We start from the raw sequence: 23,907 nt of genomic DNA, 5'->3' as shown, positions 1-23,907 counted from the left end.
CCATCCTGGAGTAATGGCAGGAACAGCCAGGAATGGGACTAGAGTATTTTCCAGCCTTCTTCGTGGTAGGTGTGCTCTCCCATGGGAGGTGGGCGGAAGTGATCTATCCCACATTTAGTGCAGGATTTTTACTTTTTAAAATTTTTAAAAAATTTTTATTTTATTCAAATTCAATTAATTAACATATAGTGTATTGTTAGTTTCAGAGGTAGAGTTCAGTGGTTGATCAGCCATGTACAACACCCAGTGCTCATTCTGTCACATGCCCTCCTTAGTGCCCATCACCCAGTTACCCCAACTAGGAGTCAGGGATTTTTAAATAGCCAGGCTGTCTCCATGGTCTCTCCATGGTCTCTCTACCCTTCCACTAGCTAGATACCAAACACAGTGAGGCTATGGGGATGGTGAGATCCTAAGAAGGCAGGTCCCTGGTTTCCTAGTCACCACATGGAGGAGGGCCATTTGCCAAGAAGAAATACCCACTTCAGACTGTTATATGATCCAGAAATAAACTTCTACTATGTTTGAACTGTCATACATGTTTTGGCCTATTGACCACACAATTTAGCCTACCTTAACTAATTCAGTCAGCATCGCAGCCAGGATTTGAACCCTGGCAGTGTGAGTCCAGAGTCCACACTCTTAGCTGCTACACATCTGCCAGAAAGACCGTTTTAAAACGCCAGGCTGCCTGTGTCACTCTCCTGCTGAGAAATCTGAAAAGGCCTCCTCATTACTTACAGCACAAAGCTCAAGTTTCTCAGTGGGCTGTGATGCCATATGCAACCTTCAGCTCCATCTACCATCTCGCCCCCACGCATCTTCCCAGCCTTGGGTGCTTCCTGGTGCCCCTCATATGCTCGCAGCCTGGGACACCCTTCCCCCTTCCCCCACTTAGCTGTCGAAATCCTAGCCCCCTTTGAAGTCAATACCCCTTCCTTTGCACACCTTACCCCATGCCTGCAGTCAGAATGAATCACTTACTCTCTTGATGCTTTTCTGATGTTTTCTCCAGAAACATGCTTACCATTAGACTGGTAATAATGGCAGTGGTGGTAATAATGATGATAATAATGATAGTAATTACTATGGAACAGTCACGATTCTGGGTGATTTATATAAAGATATTAATTCATTTCTTTCCCGTGCCAACGCTTTGAGGTAGATACTACTACCTTCTTCATTTTGCATGTGAGAGACTGAGGCACAGAGAGAGGCAATCTGGGCACAGGACGGAAGAGCCAGGACTGAAGCCCAGGCAGCTTGAGTCCAGCATGGGCTTATCTGCGTACGTAGTGTCTTCCCCATGAGACAGGAAGCTTATTGCCATCAAGAAGCACGTGGGTTCCCTTTGGGTCTCCTGAAGCCCAGGCACAGGGCCACATATGTGAATAGTCATTGTCAAGGATGACCATATTGTCAAGGCCTGGAGATGGAGGCTGCTTTGGCCTTTGTGGCTGGCCGCATTCGGGCACTGTTTCAGCCCCTTGGGATTAGAAGCTATCATGCAGCCTCTTGGCAATCACATCGCAGGAAGGACCTTTCCTGGCACAAGCTCATTTGGTCTGACTCCTGCATTGCAGGGCGGTGTAGGATGCCCTAAACTTCAGCTAGACAACTCATCCATGGCTTTATAGTCTTTTATCTTTAATAGTCCGGAATCAGCCAGAAGCCCAGGAAGAGTTCATTGTTCTGTATGCTGTTCCCAGGAGCTGGGAGCAGGCAGGGAAGGGCTGAGGTTAAAGAAAAACCATTTTCAGTTCCAGCCAGAATTCAGTCCAGAGGCTGCAGCTGTCCACGGCTAATAGCCCCCTTCATCTGCTCAGCCGCTTCCAGGCAAACCTAATCAAAACTGATGGTAGACCCACACCCTCCATAAAAGTAGCTAAAGAGGTGACCCAAGCCCCAAGCTGTTCAAGGATCCACATCCCCAATTTTCTCCTTCCCATCTGGCTGCGCAGAAATGGCCAACTCCTGAGCTCTCTGGGGAGCCTCACCGTGGCCTTCGAGCAGAGACAGCAGGATTTAAGTGTCATTTTGTCCAGAGTCTTCTTTTTATTGATAAGGACATGGAGGCTCAGAGAGAGGAGGTAAATCACGGCAAATCCCACAGCCTGGATTTGAAGTTCGGCCTGTTGGCTCTTGGTTTAATATCTTTTCTATAGACCACCCAGAGGTGCATCCCAGCTAGGCTCCAAGTAGCAGGGCTGAGAAAAAAGATTTTAGGGAGACTGGGAAGGAGGATAAATGGAAGGGGAGGACCAGGCTTCCCCCCAGGGGAAGAAACTCCTGTGGCAGTCTCTTTGGATGCCACCATGCTGTCAAAGCCTGTTGGTTACAAGGCTAGATGTCCATTTGTGTGTTACCAGTTTTAGAGTAGAAAGAGCTTTGTCCTCTGTGTACCAACAGGATCACCTTGAAGCAGGCACTTAACTTTGGTCGGTCTGTTCCTCATCTATACATTAGGAATGCCCATTACATAAGGCTGCTCTGTTCACCAGGTCCAGAGCCTGCACAAAGTAGTTATTCAAATAATTCTGATTCGTGATGCGTGGGTGGCTCGTCGGTTAAAGGTCTGCCTTCAGCTCAGGTCATGATCCCCGGGGTCCTGGGATCAAGTCCCACATCGGGCTCTCTGCTCAGTGTGGAGCCTGCTTCCCCCTCTGCCTGCCACTCCCCCTGCTTGTGCTCTCTCTCTGACAAAGAAAGAAAGAAAGAAAAGAAAAGAAAAAAACAAACAATGCCAATTCTTTCCCTCTCTTCCTTTTACTAGACACGAGACACCAGAACAGATGCTTCTATTCATCAGACACTGCAACAGCAGACACACAAGTTGGTCTCTCTACTCTTCACAACAATAAAGGAGGATTAATATAATTAATTGGTCTTCCGCTTACACTTTTATTCTCAAGGCTAATATTTGTGTTTCTTAAATCAGATCACAGATAAGGGCACATGGAGGAATGCAGGTGAGCCTAGCTCCCCCGTGTGAAACACAAAACACAGACGTTCCTGATTGTAAACTCTGAGCCATTTTTATCTCCCAAAGGCCTGTAACAAAGACGGGCAACAAATCCGTGGCTTAATTGCTCTTCCCGTCTTGCAGACTGAGCCTTTATCTCCATCTGACTCCGCATGCTTCGGGGCAGATGACCTGGCAAGCCAGGAACCAACAAAGACTTTATGACTAACAGCATTGTTTTACCTTCTAAACAACCTACATAAAAGGCCACCCATTAATAAATGCAGCAATTAGTAAAATTGTCCTCAGTTTCTATTGAGAGACACAGACACACCTTCCTCCTAACCTCCCGCCACCCACACTCACTTCCCTGCCAGAAAGAAAACTGAGAAAATACCCGAAGCCATAGCAGCCCCAGTTGGAATGAAAGTTGCCGGCCCCCGGCCCCTGCCATCACTTGCTGCCGCACCTTCATGAAGCACCTGGGATCAGAGAAGCCCAGCCCTGGAAGGGAGGCATGGAACAGTCCAATCTGCTCCCGAGCGGGACTCCTCCATGAGATTCCAAGTGGACGGGAGTCCAGTTTCCGCCTGGACCATGCAAATAGCAGGGTCCACTGTCCAGGCTGGGTGTCCGGGGCGCCACAGTGGGGCTGCTCGGAAGATTAAGGAACAGTTCCTCACCCTGAGCTCGAGCACCCCCTTTCCTTCCTCCCTTAGCCCGTGTCCTGTCAGCTGGAAGACCATGCGTAATCGTCTTCCAAAGACGATTGCCATATTCCACCAAAGACTTCTCCCACGTGTAAACCAGGCACGTGGATATTTCATGTTCTCACCACTCTCCCCAGAAAAGTCCTAGCCACATGGAGGAATGGTACAACGGAACTGCATCCTCTAGATGTGGGTGGACCCTGGGGCCGCACGCCCCTCACCTGGAGGTCACGGGCCCATTAAGGCAGGGGACCTGACAGCTTTTTTTTTTTTTTAAGATTTTATTTATTTATTTATTTGACAGAGAGATCACAAGTAGGCAGAGAGGCAGGCAGAGGGGTGGGGGGAAGCAGGCTCCCCGCCGAGCAGAGAGCCCGATGAGGGACTTGATCCCAGGATCCTGGGATCATGACCTGAGCCGAAGGCAGAGTCTTTAACCCACTGAGCCACCCAGGCGCCCAATGACCTGACAGCTTTGAGACTGCCCTGGTCCAAGCAGGATGCGGCCTGAGGATTTGTGCTAGTGACTTCAGTTCACTGGTCTAATGTCAGGGTCCTGGGCTTCAACCACAGGGCTTATGGGGAATAAAGGGGGTGACCGATCCCTATGGCAAGGATAAGGGACCATCCCAGTGGGTTCAGCCCATGTTCGGGGCTTCTGTTTCTCCATCTGTTTCTCTGGGTTTGGGCTGGAGACTTCACACCGCACTAAGTATGGATGACCAGAGCCAGGCTGAACCCTACAGACTGGGGAATCCACTGCCCTCACAGCACAGGTGAAGAAACTGAAGCTCAGAGAGGAACAGGGACTTGCCAAAGGCCATAAACCCATTAATATATTCAACAAGTATTTATTGAGTACCTTCCCCGTGCCAGGCACAATGTCAGGGGCTACAAAACTCATGGAGTGGGTGTCTGGGTGGCTCAGTCGGTTAAGGGTCTGCCTTCGGCTCAGGTCGTGATCCCAGGATCCTGGGATCAAGTCCCACATTGGGCTCTCTACTTGGTGGGAAACCTGCTTCTCCCTGTCCCTCTGCCTGCCGCTCCCCCTGCTGTGTTCTCTCTCTCTGTCAAACAAATAAATAAAGTTAAAAAAAAAAACCCTCATGGAGAGGAGGGAGACAACTAACAAACAACCTAAATAGATAGATAGATAGATAAAATGGGTATCAGATTGGTGAGCTCCATAGAGAAAATCAAGTAGTAAAAGAAGATGGAGAGTAATAGGAAATGTCGCAAAATAGTGATCAGAAAGGACCTAGCTAAAAAGGTATCATGTGGGAAAAGACCTGAAAGATGTGGATAACTGTAGGAAGAACATTCCAGACAAAGAAAGAGTCAGTGCAAAGGTCCTGAGACAGGAGCATGTCCATCTGGTATATCCAAGGAAGCCACTGTGACTGGAGTAGATTGAGGAAGGGGTGAGACCAGAGAGGTAGCAGGGTCTCACATCACCTGAGACCTTGTGGAACCTGTAGGCTTTTGTCCAGAACTTTGTAGAACTTTGGCTTCTTTCCAGAGGATGTTGGGGAGTCACCGGAGGGTTTTGAATGATCTAATTTGTATTTTAAAAGAATCCTTCTGGCTGTTGTGTTGAAAAGAGATTGTAAGGATGAAGGCAGAAGGACCACGTGAGAGAAGGGTGTTGGCTTGGGCCGGCACGGTAGCAGTCGAAGGGTGAGTAGTCAGATTCTGGGGAGCTAGGGTGATGAGGTCAGAATGCTGGTAATAGTACATGAGTAATAAGTTAAAAAGAAGTCAGGACTCCTGATCTAGAACCCTTAGTCTCTGTGATAGCAGGGGCCGCAATTTTCTTGTTCATAAGTGCTTCCCTAGTGCTCATGTGACAGCCTGGCACATACTATCAGCTCAATAAATGTTTATGGAATGAGCAAATCCAAAGAAACAGAAAAGAGAGTGGTAATTATTGTTTCTTTAAAAAAAAAAGATTTATTTATTTATTTACTTATTTGCAAGAAAGAGAGCAGGGGGAAGGGCAGAGGGAGAGAATCCCAAGCAGATTCCCCACGAAGTGCTGAGCCCAACATGAGGCTCCACCTCACGACCCTGAGATCATGACCTGAGCTGAAATCAAAGGTCAGACGCTTAACTGACTGAGCCTCCCAGGTACCCCTGGTAATTATTCATTCTTACCAGCTCCTCCTTCCCACAGATATTAAGGGCCAGCCCTGAACTTGTTTCCTCTCCATGGTGTCTACCAGAGAACCTGTTGCTAAGTGGTTCCAACACGGTGCCACCAGCGCCCCACTCTCCACCCGCCCCCTTAAACTCCTATTCCCCATCCCCCAACTGCAAACCAGCTGGCCAGGGTGCCTGTGGGAGCAGCAGAAGTTGAGAGTAGAAGCTTTGGCCCCATTGCCAGTGACAAGAATGGTGACCTTGGTCACCCCAAGCACGAGGGTGATGGGCATGGGAACGTGGTACCGGGAAGAACCAATGATAACATGTCACAGTATGAGAACACGACATAAATTCACTGGGCAGCTCGATTTTCTGCCTCTGAGAAGTCATTAGTGCTTCTGCGGGGAAAGCCAGAAAAAAAGTTTTATATGGAACAATAAATTCCTCTATAAGCCACAAAACCCCACAAATTTGCAGCTAATAAACCCACAAATGTAAGATGATTAAGAACTGGCAAGGAAAGAGGTCCTTGGTTCTTACAGGGTTAGCCTGGAGAAGCAGTGTGGTCTGATGGGCTGAAGCTGTGCCAAGGACAGAGAAACTCAGGTTCAAGTCCCGGCTTTTAATGAAATGAGTGAGTCAAACCCTCTCTGCCTCAGTTTCCTCACCTCTAACACAAAGGATGCATAATTCCTGCCTTGTTTTCCTCAACAAGTGTTTGCCGGGCGGGGTGGGCGTGGGGATAAGGGAGCTCTGAGGTGCAACAGCCTTTACAAAACTATTTTTGATTCTCTTAACTGCAGGGAATTATCGTGGGATGATCAGCAGTGTTTTAAGATTAGAAAGAAACTTGAGGGGTGCCTGGGTGGCTCAGTGGGTTAAGCCTCTGCCTTCGGCTCAGGTCATGGTCTCAGGGCCCTGGGATCAAGCCCCACATCGGGCTCTCTGCTCAGCAGGGAGCCTGCTTCCCTTCCTCTCTCTCTCTGCCTGCTTCTCTGCCTACTTGTGATCTCTGTCTGTCAAATAAATAAATAAAATCTTTTAAAAAAAAGAAAGAAAGAAAATTGACAAGATTCATCTGAACCTCTGCCCTACCCATGCTTTTGCCCAAGAGGGCCCGGCCTCAGAGGTAGCTGCGGTGGACTGAACTGTAGCTCCCTCAAAAATATGTCCCAGTCCTAAGCCCTAGAACCTGTGACTATGACTTTATTGGGGAAAAGCGCCTTTGTCGATGTAAGGATCTTCGAGTATGATCATTCTGGATGAACAGGATGGCCCTAAATCCAATGACAAGTGTCCTTATAAGAAGAAACAAGGAGAAGGCCATGTGAGGACAGAGGCAGAGTCTGGAGGGACAGAGGCATCTGTAAGCCAAGGAATGCCAAGGGTTGCCAGCAGCCACCAAAAGTGAGAGGGAGGCCTGGAACAGATTCTGCCTCAAACTTCCACAAGGAACCAACCCTGCCAGCACCTGGATTTTGGACTCCTGGCCTCTTCCAGAACTGTGGGAGAATACATTTCTGGGTTTTGTTTTTAAGCCACAAAATTTGTGGTGATTTGTTAGAGCAGCCATAGGAAACTATATAGTAGCCATGCCCTGACTCCTGGGAACTTCTATCCACCCTCTAGAGGGGATGAGTCACCCGTGGACTGCTACGAAGGGACACCTCTGGGCAATACCCTCCCTGCCACCCTAAGACCCAAGGTCAAATGAAGGAGGAGGAGGAAGAGAGGGGGAGAAAGAGAGGGAGGGAGAAAGACAGGAAGGAAAGAAGGAAGGAAGAAAGGAAAGAAAGAAAAGTTATTTAATTAGTTAATTTGGGGGGGTGGCACATTGCTGTCTGTCCAGCATTAAAGGGGAGGACAAGAAAGAGAACATCAACATAAATGAAGCACGTACAGTGTTCCAGGCACTGTAAATACTGCTTATGAATGGTAAAATATCATCCCCATTTTCTCTGATGGCAACTGAGTCTCCTGAGAGGTCAGGGGACTTGCACAGATCACATGCTGGTGGCATGTGGATCTCAAAGCAGGTGTTCTAACTCTAGTCCAGTCCTTGTTCGACTCTAGAATGTCCCCGAGCCCTGGAAAAGCCTCCAGTGGAGACCTGTCTGGTTGTTCCGCCCAGGCCAAAGGCTGATCATCAGGCCCAGGGCTGAGAGGTGGCCAGATCCTCTCAGGACCAAGTTAGAGCAAAATCTGTTGGTGGGGGTGGTTTCAATGACATGGAGACAGAGGAACACTTTGCAGCCACTGGGGCATCTGGCACCAAAGGAGGTTTCCATGGGATGCACGATCTTATATTATAAGGCAGAATTCTGTAAGTTCCTGCTTTGCTCTTCTCTCCTCCCAGACCCTTGAATGCTGGTGCTGATCTGTACAGGAGGTTTCTGTTCCTACTATGACCCCAAGTTCCCCTCCAAAGGCAGAAAGGTCTAGCCAGCACAGGAGCTCCAATAGGGTCTGATATGTTCAATGAGGTTCTAACAGGGCCCAGATATCGTTGCCTAGGAATAAGGGCAGAGAGGCACGTTGTCCCCAGATCCTTCCTAGGCCTTGCCCCTCTGAGTTCTATCTAAGATACAGACATCAGATTCCCAGATCTAGGGAGTGGGGGCGGGCCTGTGGGCTGTAATTGCATTTGCCAGGCTGTATGTATGTATGTATGTATGTATATATATGTACGTATTTAGCACAGATTTTATTGGTAGGTATGGCTGGGGATTCAAGGATCATGACGTGACAGCCCCTGACTAGCATCCTGTGGCCTCTGAGCATGGATCTCCAGGCAACTGACCTAAGGGCACGAGGGCCTGGTTTCAAGTCCCTGGGATCTCCTGGGAGAACCTTCCCAGAACTGTTCCTGGTCATGCTTTCTCTTATTTCTCAGTCTGGGAAGTCCTGTAATTAATCTGACCTCACAGCAGCTAGGGTTATGTGGAGCAATGTATTAGGAAGCAAGAGGTTTGGATTCTAGTGGTTTACCATCACTTACAAACTGCAGAAATCTGAGCAACTCGTCCCAAATCTCTGGATTTGGTCTGATCTGGAAAGTAGAAGAAAAAGGTATTTCAAGGGTTCAGGGCTGGCTCTTCTCTGATTCTGAAATTCCCAGCAGGGGTGGGACATCCTCACTGTGGAAGCAGAAAGGAGCTGTGGGGGCAGGACAGAGTTCATCCTGTCTCCCACCCGCTAGGATTTCTTGGCAAGGTCGGGAATGATGATGAAGGCATCAGGAAAAATGGGATCCAGGTCCCAGAGCTTCTCCTTTTGCAGTAAGGCTTTTGCCTGGGGCCTGTGGAGTCCGCATGCTTTGCTCTGCTCACCCAGACCCTGGGCCCTGCCCAAATCACTTGGATCAGCTTGGTTCTTTTGGAATAAATGAGAATACAGGGCCCGTTTATCTCACTCACTCCTCGGGCTTGGAGGCAGCCCATTGTGCAGACAGGGGCATCGAGGCTCACAGAGGTGTGGCTTCTTGCCCTGGCTGACCCAGCTTGCAGAATTGGAACCAGGGGTGGGACCCAGGCGGCCTGACCTCCAGAGCAGAGAGCATAGGCGAGACCGTGTTGCCCTGGGCATGTTTACACCAGGTATCTGTGTGCTGTGCGGAGGTGTGAGGTGGGAGTGCTGCACTGTGCGGTGAAGAAAGTGGAGGGCCCGAGCCGCACGGGCACGTGGTGGCGCGTGCACTGTGCATGTGCATCACCCGCGGCGTGCGGTAGGGGATGGCTGTGTGACCACGCATGCGCCGGCCCGTACCTGGCCCCTCCTCCCCAGGTGGAAGGACTGGGAGCCGCTTTCCCCCCAAAGAAGCCTGCAGACAGAGCCAAACCGCAGCTCCGGCTAGGGGGGTTTGATCTTCCCCTGCTGCGGAGATGAGAGAGGTCTAAGTGGCAGAGATTTATGGGGCCCGAGGGACAAATACCCTTCCAATGAAGACACTCACATGAAAAGCTCCAAAGTAATAACTGAGGCTGCAAAGTGTGCCAATTATGCAACAATTAAAAGGTTTCACTATCTTTCTTTCTCCTTTTATTCTCCCGGCCACTCCTCCCCCTTTTCACATCTGGCTGCCCCGGCAGGCTCCCCCAGCAAATGCTGGGGGGTGGGGGGGGGTAGAGGATAAAGAACACACTTTTCCCCTTTTTAATTGGAGATCAAAAGTTGGAAGCAGAGCTTATCCCTCAAGGGCAGGGAGGGAAGCTGTGTTGTGGAGATTGAGGCCCTCAGAGGAGCAGGTGGGGATGAGAAAGGAGTGCAGGGCAGGTTCCTAACATGGATTCCCAGGCTCTGTACAGACAGACATCGTACACACATCAACTCATTTAATCCACACATCAACCCATTAGATCAGGGTGATTAGCGGTATTACACTCCAGATTAGAAAACTAAGACTCATGAAGGCAAATGCCTCGACCAAGGTCCCACAGCTGGTAGAACTGGCATGAGCCCCAGGTATTGGATGCTAACGGCCACTGACTTTGCGATAAGGCTTTCTCCTATCTCTTCGCCTTGCCTTTACGTCTGGGCAGTGGGTGCAGGCCGGGGGCTCTGTGTGACGGAGCCAAGCACTCTCACAGATGAAAGGTACAGTGGGCACTTAGCGGCAGGATCGCTCTGTAATTAAGCCAGCACCAGCTGAGCCAAATGCCCCGCGCAGCAATCCAGCAGCTAATTGAGAAAGAGTTAGGCAGTGTGCCCCAAAAGTGAAGAAAGAGCTGCTAGGTGGCTTTTTAGAGGTGCCAACCCACACCCAGTATGTGTGCCCCCTCCCCACTGGATTTCCCGGCAGAACTAACAGCCCTCACACCCCAGGGCAGAGAACACTGGGCTCCTTGCCACTCTGCTGATGCCCAGCAGCTCCAAACTCCGCCCCCCCCACTCCCATATCTCCTGAGGGGAGGTGGTGTCGGTGGCATGGGCCTTAAGAGGTCCCTGGCCACCCCTGACCCCAAACACCTAGCCGTAGTAGACTTGCACAATTCACAGTTGACTCAGATGGCTGAGGGGCGCAGGGCACTAAGCTAGGAGCTTCCATGGGCATTTTCTCAGTTAACACATCCCAGATCTGCTCTGTCCTGAACTGAGGGAGTAACTCTGGGCGTGCCATGCCGCTTCCCTGGACCTCGGGTTGCTAGTGTGTTGGTGGAGTGGGCTACAGTGTCCGGCTTTCACTGGCCGCCTGTCTGTGGAGACTAGAGAAGAGAACACAGAGCCCAAGTCACACACAGTGGTGGGGAGAGGTTCCAACTTTCCTGACTCCAGGCTGGGGCACATCCCACCCCCCCCAACTCCCAGGCACTTGGTCAGCGGCAGAGTGAGGGCACAGGGAAAGCCAGGCCCAGCTCTGCCATTTCTCCTGCTCCAGGCTGAGCCCAAGAGAACAACTGGGCTTCTGGGTCTCCTGCCCACCGGAAAGAGGAGCAGAGCATTAGTCTCGGCCTCCCTATTCCCTTCCCCTCCACAACCACAAACGCAGACAGCCCAGACCTCCTGGGCTAGACTTGCCAAATGGCTTTCCCCAAACCACTGCCTCCTTGGGTCATAGCTTGTCTCCCGGCATTTTCTCCTGGGCTGCTTTGGGTTCTTGAAAAATCCCTCACCTTGGGAACTTGGGTGCATGTCTGGGTGTTGGGCAGGGAGGGAGGAGGTGGAGGAGGGGAGGCAAAAGGCACTGTGACTGTGATCATGCCCCTGACACGTGAGCCCTGCCCCAACCTTAATGGCTCACTCTCAGTGACCAGGGACGGGGGCGGGGCTGGGGGGGCTCCCTCTCTCCCTGGCGCTGGTGGCCTGCACCAGGTGGCTGTGGCAGCCAGCTCCCTTGTGGGAACTGCGGGACCTCAGCTGGCATGGCCAGCATACTTAGAGAGCCCAGCCAGTTGTCTGCTCAAATGGGGCCCACTCAGCCCACTCTGTGGGGGCTGGCGGGACTCCAGAGGAAATGATGGGAGGGTTTGGGTGCGTTCTGACCTTAACTGAATTCCAGGATGATGATGTGTGAATAATATGGCTTTTTGAGAGTCAACAACTTGGGTGCTTTTTATAGTCAGGCTGGACTGCTGAATGGGCCATCTCCCCATTAATCATTTGGCTAGTTAGATCGACTGGCCAACCATGCCGGCATGAGTCCATGGTATTACCCTCCCTTCCGTCAGCAGCCACCCTGAAACACATGCCAAAACTGCCATGGAGTCCTCCCATCCCCATCCCCAAGCCTTACAGTCCCCAGCCTCAAGATCCTCATTCTTCTGGCTTTCCTATCTGCAATGTTCATTATTTCGGTGGTCTCTGCTGGCAGGGATCCTAGATTCTCCCTCTCTGGGCCACCCTGAACTCCCAGAGGGCACATTCCACCCACCTGAAGGAGGAAGGAATGTATTCAGAGAGGCATCCTAGAGAGAACGCCAGGGAGGGCCATGTGGGTGAGCAGGCCTGGAGCCAGTGCCCAGCACCCCAGTCCCACTGGCTTCTCCCTCTGCCAGCCTCCCCCCGGCCTCCAGGCGTTCAGGCTTTCCTCACCAGGACAGGGCCCCACCACAACCCCAGCACTCACAGTGTCTCCAGATTGTGCAGCCCCTCGAAGCTGTGGGTCCCCAGATGCTGGATGCGGTTGTTATGAAGATGCCTGTGTGGGAAGGAAAGGCACGTCAGAACGGGTGCCCACAACATCGGGCTCGGGGCGGGGGCAGAAAGCAGACGATGGCTTAAGTCGGAAGGTGGAGGCAGAAGCATGAACACACTGACCCCAGTGGTCCAGCCCTTTGTCTCCAGGGACAAAATGATTAGCCAAGACTGACTTCTGAAGTTACAATCCCCACGGCTGAATCAACCATGGGCTACATGGTTTTCACTTCCTACTGAAGGAAAACACAAGAGGAATGCCCAAGACCAAGGCTAAGGCAGGCTCCCACTAAGCTCTTGGAGAGAGTCCTGATGTCAGGGGGGCTCCATTCTGAGGCTTCTTCTATGGTCCTGCTCCCCAGGACCCAGCCCGCCTGACTCAGTGGTCAGACGCGCTTATGGGAGCCAACAGCAAACCGCGGTAGACAACATATAATTAAAGGCTAAGCTTTTTGTTATAGCTGGAGAGAGCTGTAGACAGGCTCAGAGATGGGAGACTGGTAAGAACAGAGGAGTTAGGGAAGGTTTTACAGAGGTGGTAATCCAGAGCAGAGCCTTGAAGCGTAGGTGATCTGGACAAGCAGAGGGAAGGGCATTCCAGGCAGAGGTAACAGGGGGATAGAGGAGGGGAGGTGGGAATGAGCACGTGTGTCTGTGCTGGATGGTGAAGCGCCTGGCCAGAGCGCATGTAGGTCGGGGAGAGGTGGGAGATCAGCTCGGAAGAAACTTCCAAAATAAAGAGCTAACTGAAAGCGAATGACAGAATGATCTTCTCCCAATTCCTAATGAAATAAGCAAAAATAGCAAAAACAAGAACCCTGACTCCGGCCCAAATATTACAAGTAGCAGCAAAGCAAGGACAGAGACATAACCCAATGTAAACAAACTGCACAGACTGGTGACTGAGGTGAAACTCTGGAACTCCTAACTAGTCCTGCTTTCTCCAAGAACTGAGCTGGCAAGAAAACAAAACCCTGAGAATTTCCCCTAAAACCCCAAATCTAAAGAGAGGCAGCTCTATGGAAAAGGTTTGTTTCCCTTCCCCACGTCTGGCTTCCAGAGGAAACAGGTGACACTGGGGAGTAAAATAAAGGTTCCAAGCTACTCACTGACTCGAGGAAATGACTCGAAGCCCGAGGGAATTTTTGGGTGGAGGGAGTGAACTCACACATTTAACACACTCTGAACCTGTAGATACAGCAGAGCCCCGGCTGCCTGACAAAGGCTGGGCTCCCCCTCAGAGCACATTCCCCCTACCTTCACCCCACTGCCTGGGCACAGAAAAGCAGATGGAATCTCAATTACCCACAATAGCCCACAAACGACAGCTAGAAGGGGAAAACCAGGGGCTCCCCAGATGACACAGCTAGGACAAGGAGACAGCTCTCCATGCATAAGCCAGAACGAAGAAATCACATGGTAATTATGGATGCACCAGGGAGACCGAGGATGGGGAGAAGAGAAGGTGCAAAGGCAGGTAAAGTTTCAAGCCAAGAAAAAAAAAAAAATACAACGAATGGATGAGACACAGAAGGAAAATTACCACAATGGCCTCCTGCTACAAAACAAACTCAAAAAACAGTATTTCCAAAATGAAGTTTTAAAAACAAAAGAGAAGGGGCGCCTGGGTGGCTCAGTGGGTTAAAGCCTCTGCCTTCAGCTCAGGTCATGATCTCAGGGTTCTGGATCGAGCCCCGCATTGGGCTCTCTGCTTGGTAGGAAGCCTGCTTCCCCCTCTCTGCCTGCCTCTCTGCCTACTTGTGATCTGTCAAATAAATGAATAAAATCTTAAAAAAAAAAAAAAAGAAAGAGAAAATGACATCGTAGGCAACAAAAACACTGAGAACCGAAATTACACTATTGAAAACTTGAGCCAAGAAACAGGGTCAATGCTGCCTAAAATGAACTGGTATCAGAGAAAAAGCTTGAGATAATCATGGTGAACGTGGCTGAATGAGACAAAAAGGTTAGAACAGAAGTGCATAGATGGAGAAGACATAAAGGTGATTCAATACAAGGGTAATTGACATGTCTGAGGGAGAGAACCCAAACACGAGACAGAAGATGTATTCAAACACAGAGTATGGAAGAAAATTCTCTAGTGGAGAAAGCATAGAATCTGCAGCTCCCAGGCATACAATGTTCCAGAAAAATCAGATACAGAATATTTTACACCATGACATATTCTAGTTAAGCTAGTAAAGTTCAAGAATTAAGAAGCCTCTTCAGACAGAAAAAGGAAATCCCTTACAAGGAGAGGAAATCACACAGGCCTCCAAGATGCTGTTCAAATACCAAGGTGACAGGAAGACCCCATCCAGCACACATGGATAGAAATAGGGGTCTTGAGAGTTGTGGGTCCTGTAGGTCTTCCCCATCCTTGTCCACCTCCCAGGTTCCACTGGGAGACAGGCCCCTGCCATAGGCAGCTTTGGATTTGACAGGGAAAATGTAGCCTTCTGGGAATATACTCTCTCCCCTAACAAGGGGTTTTGATTTCCCTTACTGCCTGATGCTTGTATCCCGACTGTCACCAAACTTAACCATTTCTTCCCGTGTCCTGTTGGACTCTCGTTTCCATTTTCCAGCCCCTTCCTCCTCCCCCAGCAACTCTGGTCTACACCATCTCAGCTTCCTAAATATCCAGCTCCAGGGTTCCGACTCCCTCTTCCAAACCACTCACTCAGCCCGGGCATCCTGGGTGCCTCTAGCAGCCCAGCCTGGGGCGGGGTGTTGGGGCTTCTAGTTCAGATGAAGAGACAAGATTTGCATGTTTGCGAGATTTGCACTTAACCCAGCCAGTTAAGTGCTGCCTGGGGGTCCCACCAACATCAGAGCAGTGGGCAAAGGAGGTCCACATGCTCACAGCAGCCCGATCAAAGCAGACTGGGTTTGGATTGCACAGAAGCCCCTTCTCCTCCACCTCACTTGTCTGTTTACGCCGCCAGCCAGACTCCTACGCAGCAGTTGGGTTTAATCAAACTTTCCTACTTCCTATCATCCTCAGTCTTCCTTATCTGCCTCCTGGGTCTTTTTATACATCATCCCATAGTCCCTGGACAGCTTCCTCCAGACTTCTCTTCCCTCCCAGGTCCTGGTGAGTTGGAGGCAGGACAGAGGAGTCATGTTTCTGGCTCTGCTCCAGGCAAAGGGACCAGTTCCCCTAGAGCTTTGCTCTGCCCTGGTAGGTTTTCTTCCCTTGCCCCTCCTTTTGCCCAGTGGGGTCCCCGTCCCCCCCCCACCAGATATGCAGCATGCCTAGCATTCCAATTTCCTGGTTCCCAACCACACTTTGGAGTCATTCTTGATTCCCCTTCCTCCTGGTCTTTCCTAGATCACATTTATCCTTCCTTTAAAACATCCCTCACAGTCATGTCTTCCCTTCCACTCCTTCTCCCACCCCCTTATACTAGACCTCAGCTGATAAACGAGAGCCTTCTACCTGTCGCCTATTTCCACCCATCCTCCAAACTAGCCTTCCTGAAATATCGCCCTGCTCATCTTTACTCGAAAACCCTCATGCTTCCCTTTCCCCCTGACTGACAAAAGCCAAAGTCCCTGCTAGGACTCTGAGTCCCCTCACCCACCTTCCCAGCCACATTCTGCAGGAGGATCCTCTGCTCACACCAGACTAGCCTATTCACTGCCACCAAACAGCCGGACTTCTATGACACCGCTTGGAACTCTGTTGGTCTTCAACTGTCTTGTTCTTCATCTTCCCAGCCCCAGGACCCACCCCAACTTCCCCATGAAGCCTTCCCCATTGGCCCAGGTTTCCGACACTGCATGAATCTGTATCTGTCACCAGCTATCTTAGCATAAGGTACAGTAAGGACATCACCAGCTGTCTTTTCCATCATTTAGTCCACTCTCTCAATTAGACTGTCAGCCCCTGCAGGGCAGCCACTGTTCGCATCCTTTTCAGACTCTATAGCACCCCACATATGGGTTCTGGAAACACCTGTTGCTCCTCATTTGTCTGGAACCCCTCATGTGGCCCTCATTTTCCCAGTCTTGTCTCTCATGACGACGATCTGATCCCATCCCCTCAGGGTGTCACTGGGCTGTCACCAAAACAAGAATCAGTCACCTTGCTCTGTTCACCCTCTATTAATACCCCCACTGGCCCCCAGAAGCAGGGATGGAATGGCCATCCTGATAAAAGGACGTGATCCATAAGAATGGTCCTCTTGGTTTTCCAGTCTCCCCGGACAGAGGATTAAACAAACAAATTGGTGCCTGAGTGTTCAGCTTTTAGATGGACCTACACCTCATCTATGCTCGGGTTTGGAAAATCACACCAGATTTCCAAGAGCAGGGGAGGCAAGTTGCCGTTTAGCAGAGTCACTAACACATATGTTCCCGCAGCAATTAGCGTGTAACCCAAAGCAATTACACATGACCTCCAAGCCCTTAGTAATTACCCTATGAACTTCCAATCACTCATAGCAATTAGCTGGGAGCTAATTTGCACTCCAAAGTTCCCACCAGGGAGGCAGAGGTAACCCCGGTCCCCAATTCCTGCCAGGGATACTATCTCCCAGGTAATTACCCTGATGGGGCTTTGCTGTCTAATTACTAGTGATGGCTTTTCTCTGCTTCTTGGAGTCTGGGAAATGAGATGAATTTATCCTATCCCTGTGCCAAAGCGTAAGACTGCAACACCTGATGGTTGAATGTGGTAGAAATCGCTTAAGAGATTGCTGACTTATATTCCAATCAGCTTGGTATAGTTATTATATTATATTTGCATAGCGAGAAACTAGTAGCTTAATTCCTGTTTTCTGATCATGGTGTTCTGGCTTCTCAAAGCACTTCTACAGCTCTACTGTCATTTGGCCTCAAGATAATCCCCATGGGGTCAACAGGGGATGATCGTCCTCACTTTAAAAAGGAGAAATTGAGGCCAGAAGGTTCAGTACCATGCAGAGAAGAGCAGAGCTATCCAGACTTCCAACCCAGCTCTGGAGTAAACATGCAGCCCCAGCAGGACCCAGCTGGGAGTTGGGGGGCGGGGCAGGGCAGCACTCACAGCACCACAAGGCTGGTGAGGTTCTGGAAGGCGTAGTCAGGGATGTGGTTGATGCGGTTGAGGGCCAGGGTCATGGCCTGCAGGGCAGGGAGGTTGTTGAGGGCCCTGACAGGGATCTCGGTGAGCGCATTGTCGTCCAACCACAGGTGACGGAGGGAAGACAGCCCCTCAAAGCTCCTTTCCGGGACCAGGGAGATGAGGTTGGCATCTAGGCGCCTGGTGGAAGAGAGGATGGATAAGGATCAATCCCGGGCAAGATGCAGACCATGGTCTGGGACTGACCTGAGCTGGGCCAGCCCCGACCCCTGCGGGGCCTTCGAGGTACCCTAGGACTACAGCTGTGACTTCGCCACCACTTAGCCTATACCCCGCCTCTTCACATTCCCCTATTTCGCCTCCATTCCAACCCATAATTCTTGATCCTTTATGCCATATGTTCCTACTTATGGCACCAGCTCTTCCTCTCAGACCCAATGTTGAACCCATAGCCCCTCTGTGGATAACCAGTATCTCCCTCACACCCCCAGACTTCTCACTCTATGCCATAGCTCCCCTCCTTCGGGTGAGACACTATTCTTCCCAACCCTCTCCAGTGCAAGGCCATATGGTAGGGATAGTCCCACCATTTATAGAGGGAAATCTCCTCCTTCTGGACCTAGCCAAAGAGAAGGCTTCCCCAAAGATTCAAGGCACTCCCTGTCCCCTGACCCCAGCTCCGCTTGCTCCTTGTCTCTTCAAGGAGCCGGTAGTTTGATGAAGCTCCTGCCGAGGTCCTAGGGCTTCCTGCTCAATTGATTGTCCCTAATATGCTATAGTTGAAGTCCTTGCTAGGCTACTTTTCAGAACAGGAAAACAGATGGTGGTGTTCCTGTCTGTGTGACAACCAGAGGTTCCCAGGTGAAACGGGAACTTCTGATGCAAATTCTAGAAGACCTAGAAGTTCAGCCCAGCCAAACAGGAGACTGCCCATGTCAGCTTTTGACAGCTGTATCCCAGCCATGATGTCCTTTTTCAATACACTATTCTGCCTTCAGTGGGGGCTGAAATTGGATCACTCTAGGTAGCTGGTCCCACAGAGACCAGACAAGCTGGCCTGTGACTATGGACCCCCTCCTGAACTTTCCTATGTTGAGGGGAGGCTCTGCCCTGAGGTATGGCTCTCCCACATGTATATGGCACCTCAGTCACTGACAACCCAGCCTTTGTCCACAAAGGCCTGAGGACTCCATAGCCCTGAACCTGAAGAACAAGTGATGTGGGCGGAGGAAGGTCCTGCTGGGCTTCTATCTCTTTCCTGAGCAAATTCACCAGTGCCTTTCTTGCCAAATGTCTTAAGGGCCACTGGGAGACACTCCCTGGCTCACCACCAAGGGGAGAGAACAGGTCAATGCTGGGACCTTAGATGGGAAAGCAAACCGACCTGGATTGTTCTTGAAAGCTGAGATTAGAAAGACCACCCACCCATATCAAACCTGGAAGGATGGGACCAAACACCCTTCAGTGAGTAGTGCCCTCTACTGGCAAGGCCTAGCACTCCAGATATGGTCCGTCCATGGTGGTCACCATACTCTTGATGGTCTGACTGGATGAAACTTTGTGAAAATACAGACTCCCAAGCTGCTCCCCAGTAGAGTGTTGTTCAGAAGGTCCAGAGGGGGCCTGGGAATCTGTTTTTGTTCTTGTTTTTGTTTCTTTTTTAAGTAGGCTCCGTGTTCTGCATGGAGCCCAATATGGGGCTTGAACTCACGGCTCTGAGATCAATACCTGAGCCAAGATCAAGAGTCGGATGCTTCACCAACTGAGCCACCCAGGAGCCCCTGGGAATCTGTTTCTAAAGAATACCCTAGAAGTTTCTGTGCACAGACAGGTTTGGGAAATATTGGATACACATCAGCTATGAAGAAGACAATGTCCCTGCCCTTCCTGATGTAGCTTAAATCCAGTGGGCAAGCCAGACGTACTCACAGGACAGCAAAGGCAGGGGAAGCACACCTGTGTGAGCATCTGGAAAGGCCTCCAGGAGAAAGTAATGTTTACATAGAGACCTGGTGGCCAAGGAGGAATTGGTCAGGGGAGGAGATGGGGAAAAGAATCCTGAGCAGAGGGAAGGCAAGTGGGAAGGTGAGGGCACAGCAAGGCACGGGGCTGAGAACGGTCAGGTAGGGCTGCAGCAGGAGGGAGGGGAAGCATGTAGGGAGAGTGCAAGGTGAGCTAGTCAGGCAGAGAGCCAGAGCTCTCGGGGTCTCGTAAGCAATGCTGTGTTAAAGGAAACAGCCACTGAAGGGTTTTAAGCAAAGGAAGAACCTAGCCAGACTTCTGTTTTGAAAAGATTCCTCTGAAGACCTTGTTGGTATAGGAGAAGGGCCAGACTGGAGGCAGGAAGATCAGCAAAGAGATAGTTGCTTTACACAACCTCCTCATCCGGAAAGGGACAGCCATGGCCCTAGAAGCTTGAGAAGTGAATTTGGCCACCCTGCTGTCCAGTCCCAAAAAGCATCCTCTCCTAGGGGTAGTTCTTGTTGCTCCTGACCTGGGATAGTACCGGGCTGGCCAGGCAGGCTCCCTGGCACAATAAAGTCACCCAGCAATGCCAGGAGTCTTCTTAGCGTCCCATAAGAATGCCACCACCACTTCCTTCTGCTCAGTGAGGGCAGTGTCTTGGTGGCAAGGTGGAAGGTGAGGTATCATGAGTGAAGGCCCCAAGGCAGGAGAATAGAGGGCCAGTGTGGATGGGGAAAGTGGGCACAGACTTCAGACATCCTTAGGAAGTCAAATCGATAAGGCCTAACAACCCATTGAATGTAGGGGACGAGGACAGCTGGGGTCTGGCTCGTCAGACAGGCCTGGGCCTGGATCTCTGCAACTGCCTACCTAAAGGGGGGGATTAAGAGACTCAGGAGGCTGGAATCCCCAAGATGGGGGGTGCTCCCTTTCTCTCTAAAGCCTGGGGCTGGGAGCAACCCTATCGTGACAACCATGACACCAAGAGCAGTCAACGCTTCCACATATCGAGCCCTTGGCATATGCCAGGTGCAGAGCCAGGGACAAGTGTGTGATCTGTGCCTTGCAGCAATGCCATGAGAAATCTCTGGTTAGCCCCATTATACGGAGAGATTAAGCTGCCCAAGGCCACTTAACTAGTGACCCACAAAGCTGGGACTCCAACCCAGGTTGTCTGGGGCCCAAATTCATGTGTCTCGCCACTGTGTGATGCTGGTACTGGGGGAGGGGGATGAGAACTTGCTGACCTATTTGACGGAGCCTGGGAAACAGGGCAGATGCCGTGACCCAAGCCCCTGGTAGGCAGTAGCCCTGCTCTGTGGACAGAGGGAAGGCGCTCTGGGGCAGACAGGAAGCGGCGCTGGGGCAGGGCAAGAGGGAAACGATCTTGTCCTCTGTGGCTGTGGGGGCATTTGGAAGCTGCCTCTTATGCACATGTGTATATGTGAGCACACACATGACCCACGCGTGCACACGCGCACACTTTCACATGTAACCTATGGCCCTGATTAGACCACTGCCTGCATTGTGTGCAACCCAGAGGCGGGAGGGCCAGAGAAGGGCCACTTTCCCCAGAGGCCAGGCCAAGCACAGCCCTGGCTCAGGATGACACTTTCCCAGGTGAGGGCTGGCCTGGACTAATGGCCAGGCCCCTTTCTGCTCTGTTAGAGAGAATGCCTCTCCTGCGAGGCTTTGCAGATCTCCAGGAGCAGTGTGGTAGGGCATGCCTGGGACTGTGGAAGGAAGGTGCCTACAGCCGGATTCCTGAGACCTGGGGACAGGGACACGCCAGAGGGGGAAACCAGGCAAGCTGGCAAATGAAGAAGATGGGATAAGCGCATGGAGGAAATCAGTCAGATCTGAATTTGTGTTTGGGGTGAGCAGAAGGTCCCAGGGTTTCACTCAGGCCAGGCAGGCTTGGGCTGGGATGTGGACCCAGCAGAGGATTGCTGGGTTTAGCAAATAAAAATACATGTTGCCCATTAAAATTTGAATCTTGGATAAGTAACAAATAATTGTCAGTATAAATGTGTCCCACGTAATATTTGGGGTGATGCCCAGTGAAATTTGAATTTCAGATATACAAGGAACAACTTTTTAAACATAAGTAGGTCCCATGCAATATTCCTGTTTTATGTGGTGACTCTGTCCCCGGGGGTGGGGTGGGGGGAGAGCTTGGAGGACATGTAGGCTTAGCCTCCAAAAAGATCTAGGCCCTCTCCTCTCTTCACATTTTCAGCTGGCTTCCTCAGCTCTGTAGTGTGACTACCTGGCCACCCCAGGGACTGTTTTGAGGTTAAATGCAAATAAGAGGCCCCAGCATTAGCTTCCCTTCTAACAAGAAGGCTGGCCACGGGTGCCCTGGGGACCCAAGGGAGGAACTGGGCATCCCCCCAAAAAAGGGATTTCAGAGCAGGTATGGATAAGCCCAACTTGGGTTAGGATTTTGGCCTAGGGGCCTGGCAAGCCCGATATGCAGGTTCACGGTCCAGCTAACAAGGGGCCTTATTTGAGAACAGGACTCAGGCTTATAGGTCCTCCTGGTAGGTTTGTCCATGAAGACAAAACACCCCCTTCAAAGTGGGCTCCCGAGGGGGCCCAGAGAGGAGTGGGGAAGGCAACAGGGGAAGAAATGGAGCAGTACTTACTTCTGTATTCCCCCTTCCCCTCTTGTGAGGCATCCCCTCCCTCCCTCAGGGACCTCTGAAACTTGGGGAGCCCTGAGAAGTCCCCTGTACTCTTTCTCCGCCCCACGACAAGCAGGATCTGGTGCTCTCTGAAGAAGCTGCCTGACCCCCTTGAGTTAGGTTCAGGCTGTCCTGGGGCCCCTCTGGGGCAGATGGGCCCGGGCTCCCATGTCATCTGGGCGGGGGGGGGGGGGGGGGGGGGGGGGGGCAAAGGAGCTTCCAAGCAGCCTGACTTCACCACTTGGGACTAATGGACCCATCCACAGGTGGGAGAGTCAATCCCGACCGACTCTGGTTTGGCAGGAAGAAAAGAGCAATTATACCAATTAAGCCCTAGAATAAAATCAACAACCCCCAACAGCCCTTCTCTTTCTCCCTTGTGGGCCCGGGCTCCTTGAATGATTTCTGACTATAATTCTTACCTGCGGTAATAGGACAGATTAACAAGGACCTCACAGGCCAGTTTTGGCTTGCTTGGGCTCTGGGGAAACAGCTTAACCTCTAGAGGGCCAAAGTGCTCCTCATACACCCCCAGCCCAGGGCCCAGGCTGAGGCGGGGAAGTGGGTGGGGAGAACGTGTGTGATGGCTGGAGTGTCTTCCCTCCAGGTCCAAGTCCCATGGGAAAGGTGGTCTGAAAGTCACCTGGCCATAGGCCATTCCAGGGAGCTGGTGACATGAGAACCCAGTCCTACTGAGTCAACATGAGATCAAGACCTAACCGGGTGCAAGTGGCTATAGCAGAGAGTCAGGTTAGACAGCAAGAAGTTGTTCACTGACAATGACCCAGAAGAGCAACAGTGTCAGTGTAAACTCAGAATCACATTATATCAGCTTGAAGGAGCCTGGCAGCCTCACTCATTTTATATAAGGAAACTGAAGCCCAGAGAGATAAAGAAAATGCCCAAAGGGAGGGGCAGGGCTGGGACTCAAACTCAGGGCTCCTTTCCATTTCTTTCTAATGCCTGGCTTCCTTAAAAGGACTGGATGACAGAAAAACATACACCTCTCTGAGCTGTAGGAAACACATTTATATTTGAAAACCAAAGTCCCTCACAGCCCACAGGACATTTGCAGACCTAATGGGCCCTTTCTGGAATTTCCCTCTTTAATCCATCTTATTTCGTAACAGATCTGAGTCAAATATGAGACTAGGGACAGATTCAGAGCTCCTAGTGGACCACCAGCTGACCCATGGATGTCACCAGGTATTCATTTAAAAGGGATCATTCACATAAAGCTCTAAGCTAGGTAGCTGCCACCTGGTACCTGCTCCCAGGACACATGGTGACTTTGAATCTAAAGGTCAACATGTCCCTGGGCAGGACCAGGAGGACAGCAGGGAGAAAAGGGGGGTGGTTTCTGTTTTATTGCACTCAGGTCAGGTGCGACTTGAGTTCTCTCTCCAGTTCTGAACCACATGATACAAGAAGACGTAGTGATTATAGGACAGGATACGTAGGAGTAGAGAGAGGCTGAAAACCAGCATCCATGAAGACAGATGGGCTTGAAGTAGGTTCCAAGGGCTGGGGACATCTGGCGGAAGACTCTTGCTTTTCATCTATCTGGAGGCAGAGGGTGTTTACAGGGCCCCTACCTGATGTGGCCCCTTTCTAAGAAAGTGTCCCCAGCCAATCTTAGGCTCCAGAGTATCCCCTTCCCTCGTCAGCCCATCAGGTTTTCGCAAAGTGGGAAAGGAGGGCCAGTGTGCCATTTCCAATGCAGACGTTCAGAGAAGGGGAACC

At 51.0% G+C, this 23,907-nt stretch overlaps 1 protein-coding gene across 1 annotated transcript in view; it reads right to left on the bottom strand.

Moving 5' to 3' along the window:
• LOC111151125 (leucine rich repeat containing G protein-coupled receptor 6) overlaps positions 1-23,907 on the bottom strand; it is a 116,354-nt gene that overhangs the window by 23,950 nt on the left and 68,497 nt on the right. The window contains exons 5-6 of the mRNA XM_022508913.1: positions 17,477-17,692; positions 12,377-12,448 (exon numbers count right to left, since the gene is read on the bottom strand). Coding sequence (XP_022364621.1) covers positions 12,377-12,448; positions 17,477-17,692 — 288 coding nt within the window. The remainder of the gene's footprint in view (positions 1-12,376; positions 12,449-17,476; positions 17,693-23,907) is intronic.

This window comes from Enhydra lutris, unplaced genomic scaffold (assembly GCF_002288905.1).
Source record: "Enhydra lutris kenyoni isolate GAN:26980312 unplaced genomic scaffold, ASM228890v2 scaffoldscaffold25, whole genome shotgun sequence".
Lineage (NCBI taxonomy): Eukaryota > Metazoa > Chordata > Mammalia > Carnivora > Mustelidae > Enhydra > Enhydra lutris.
Note: the sequence above shows the minus strand (reverse complement) of the source record. Positions and strands in the feature narration are given on the sequence as shown.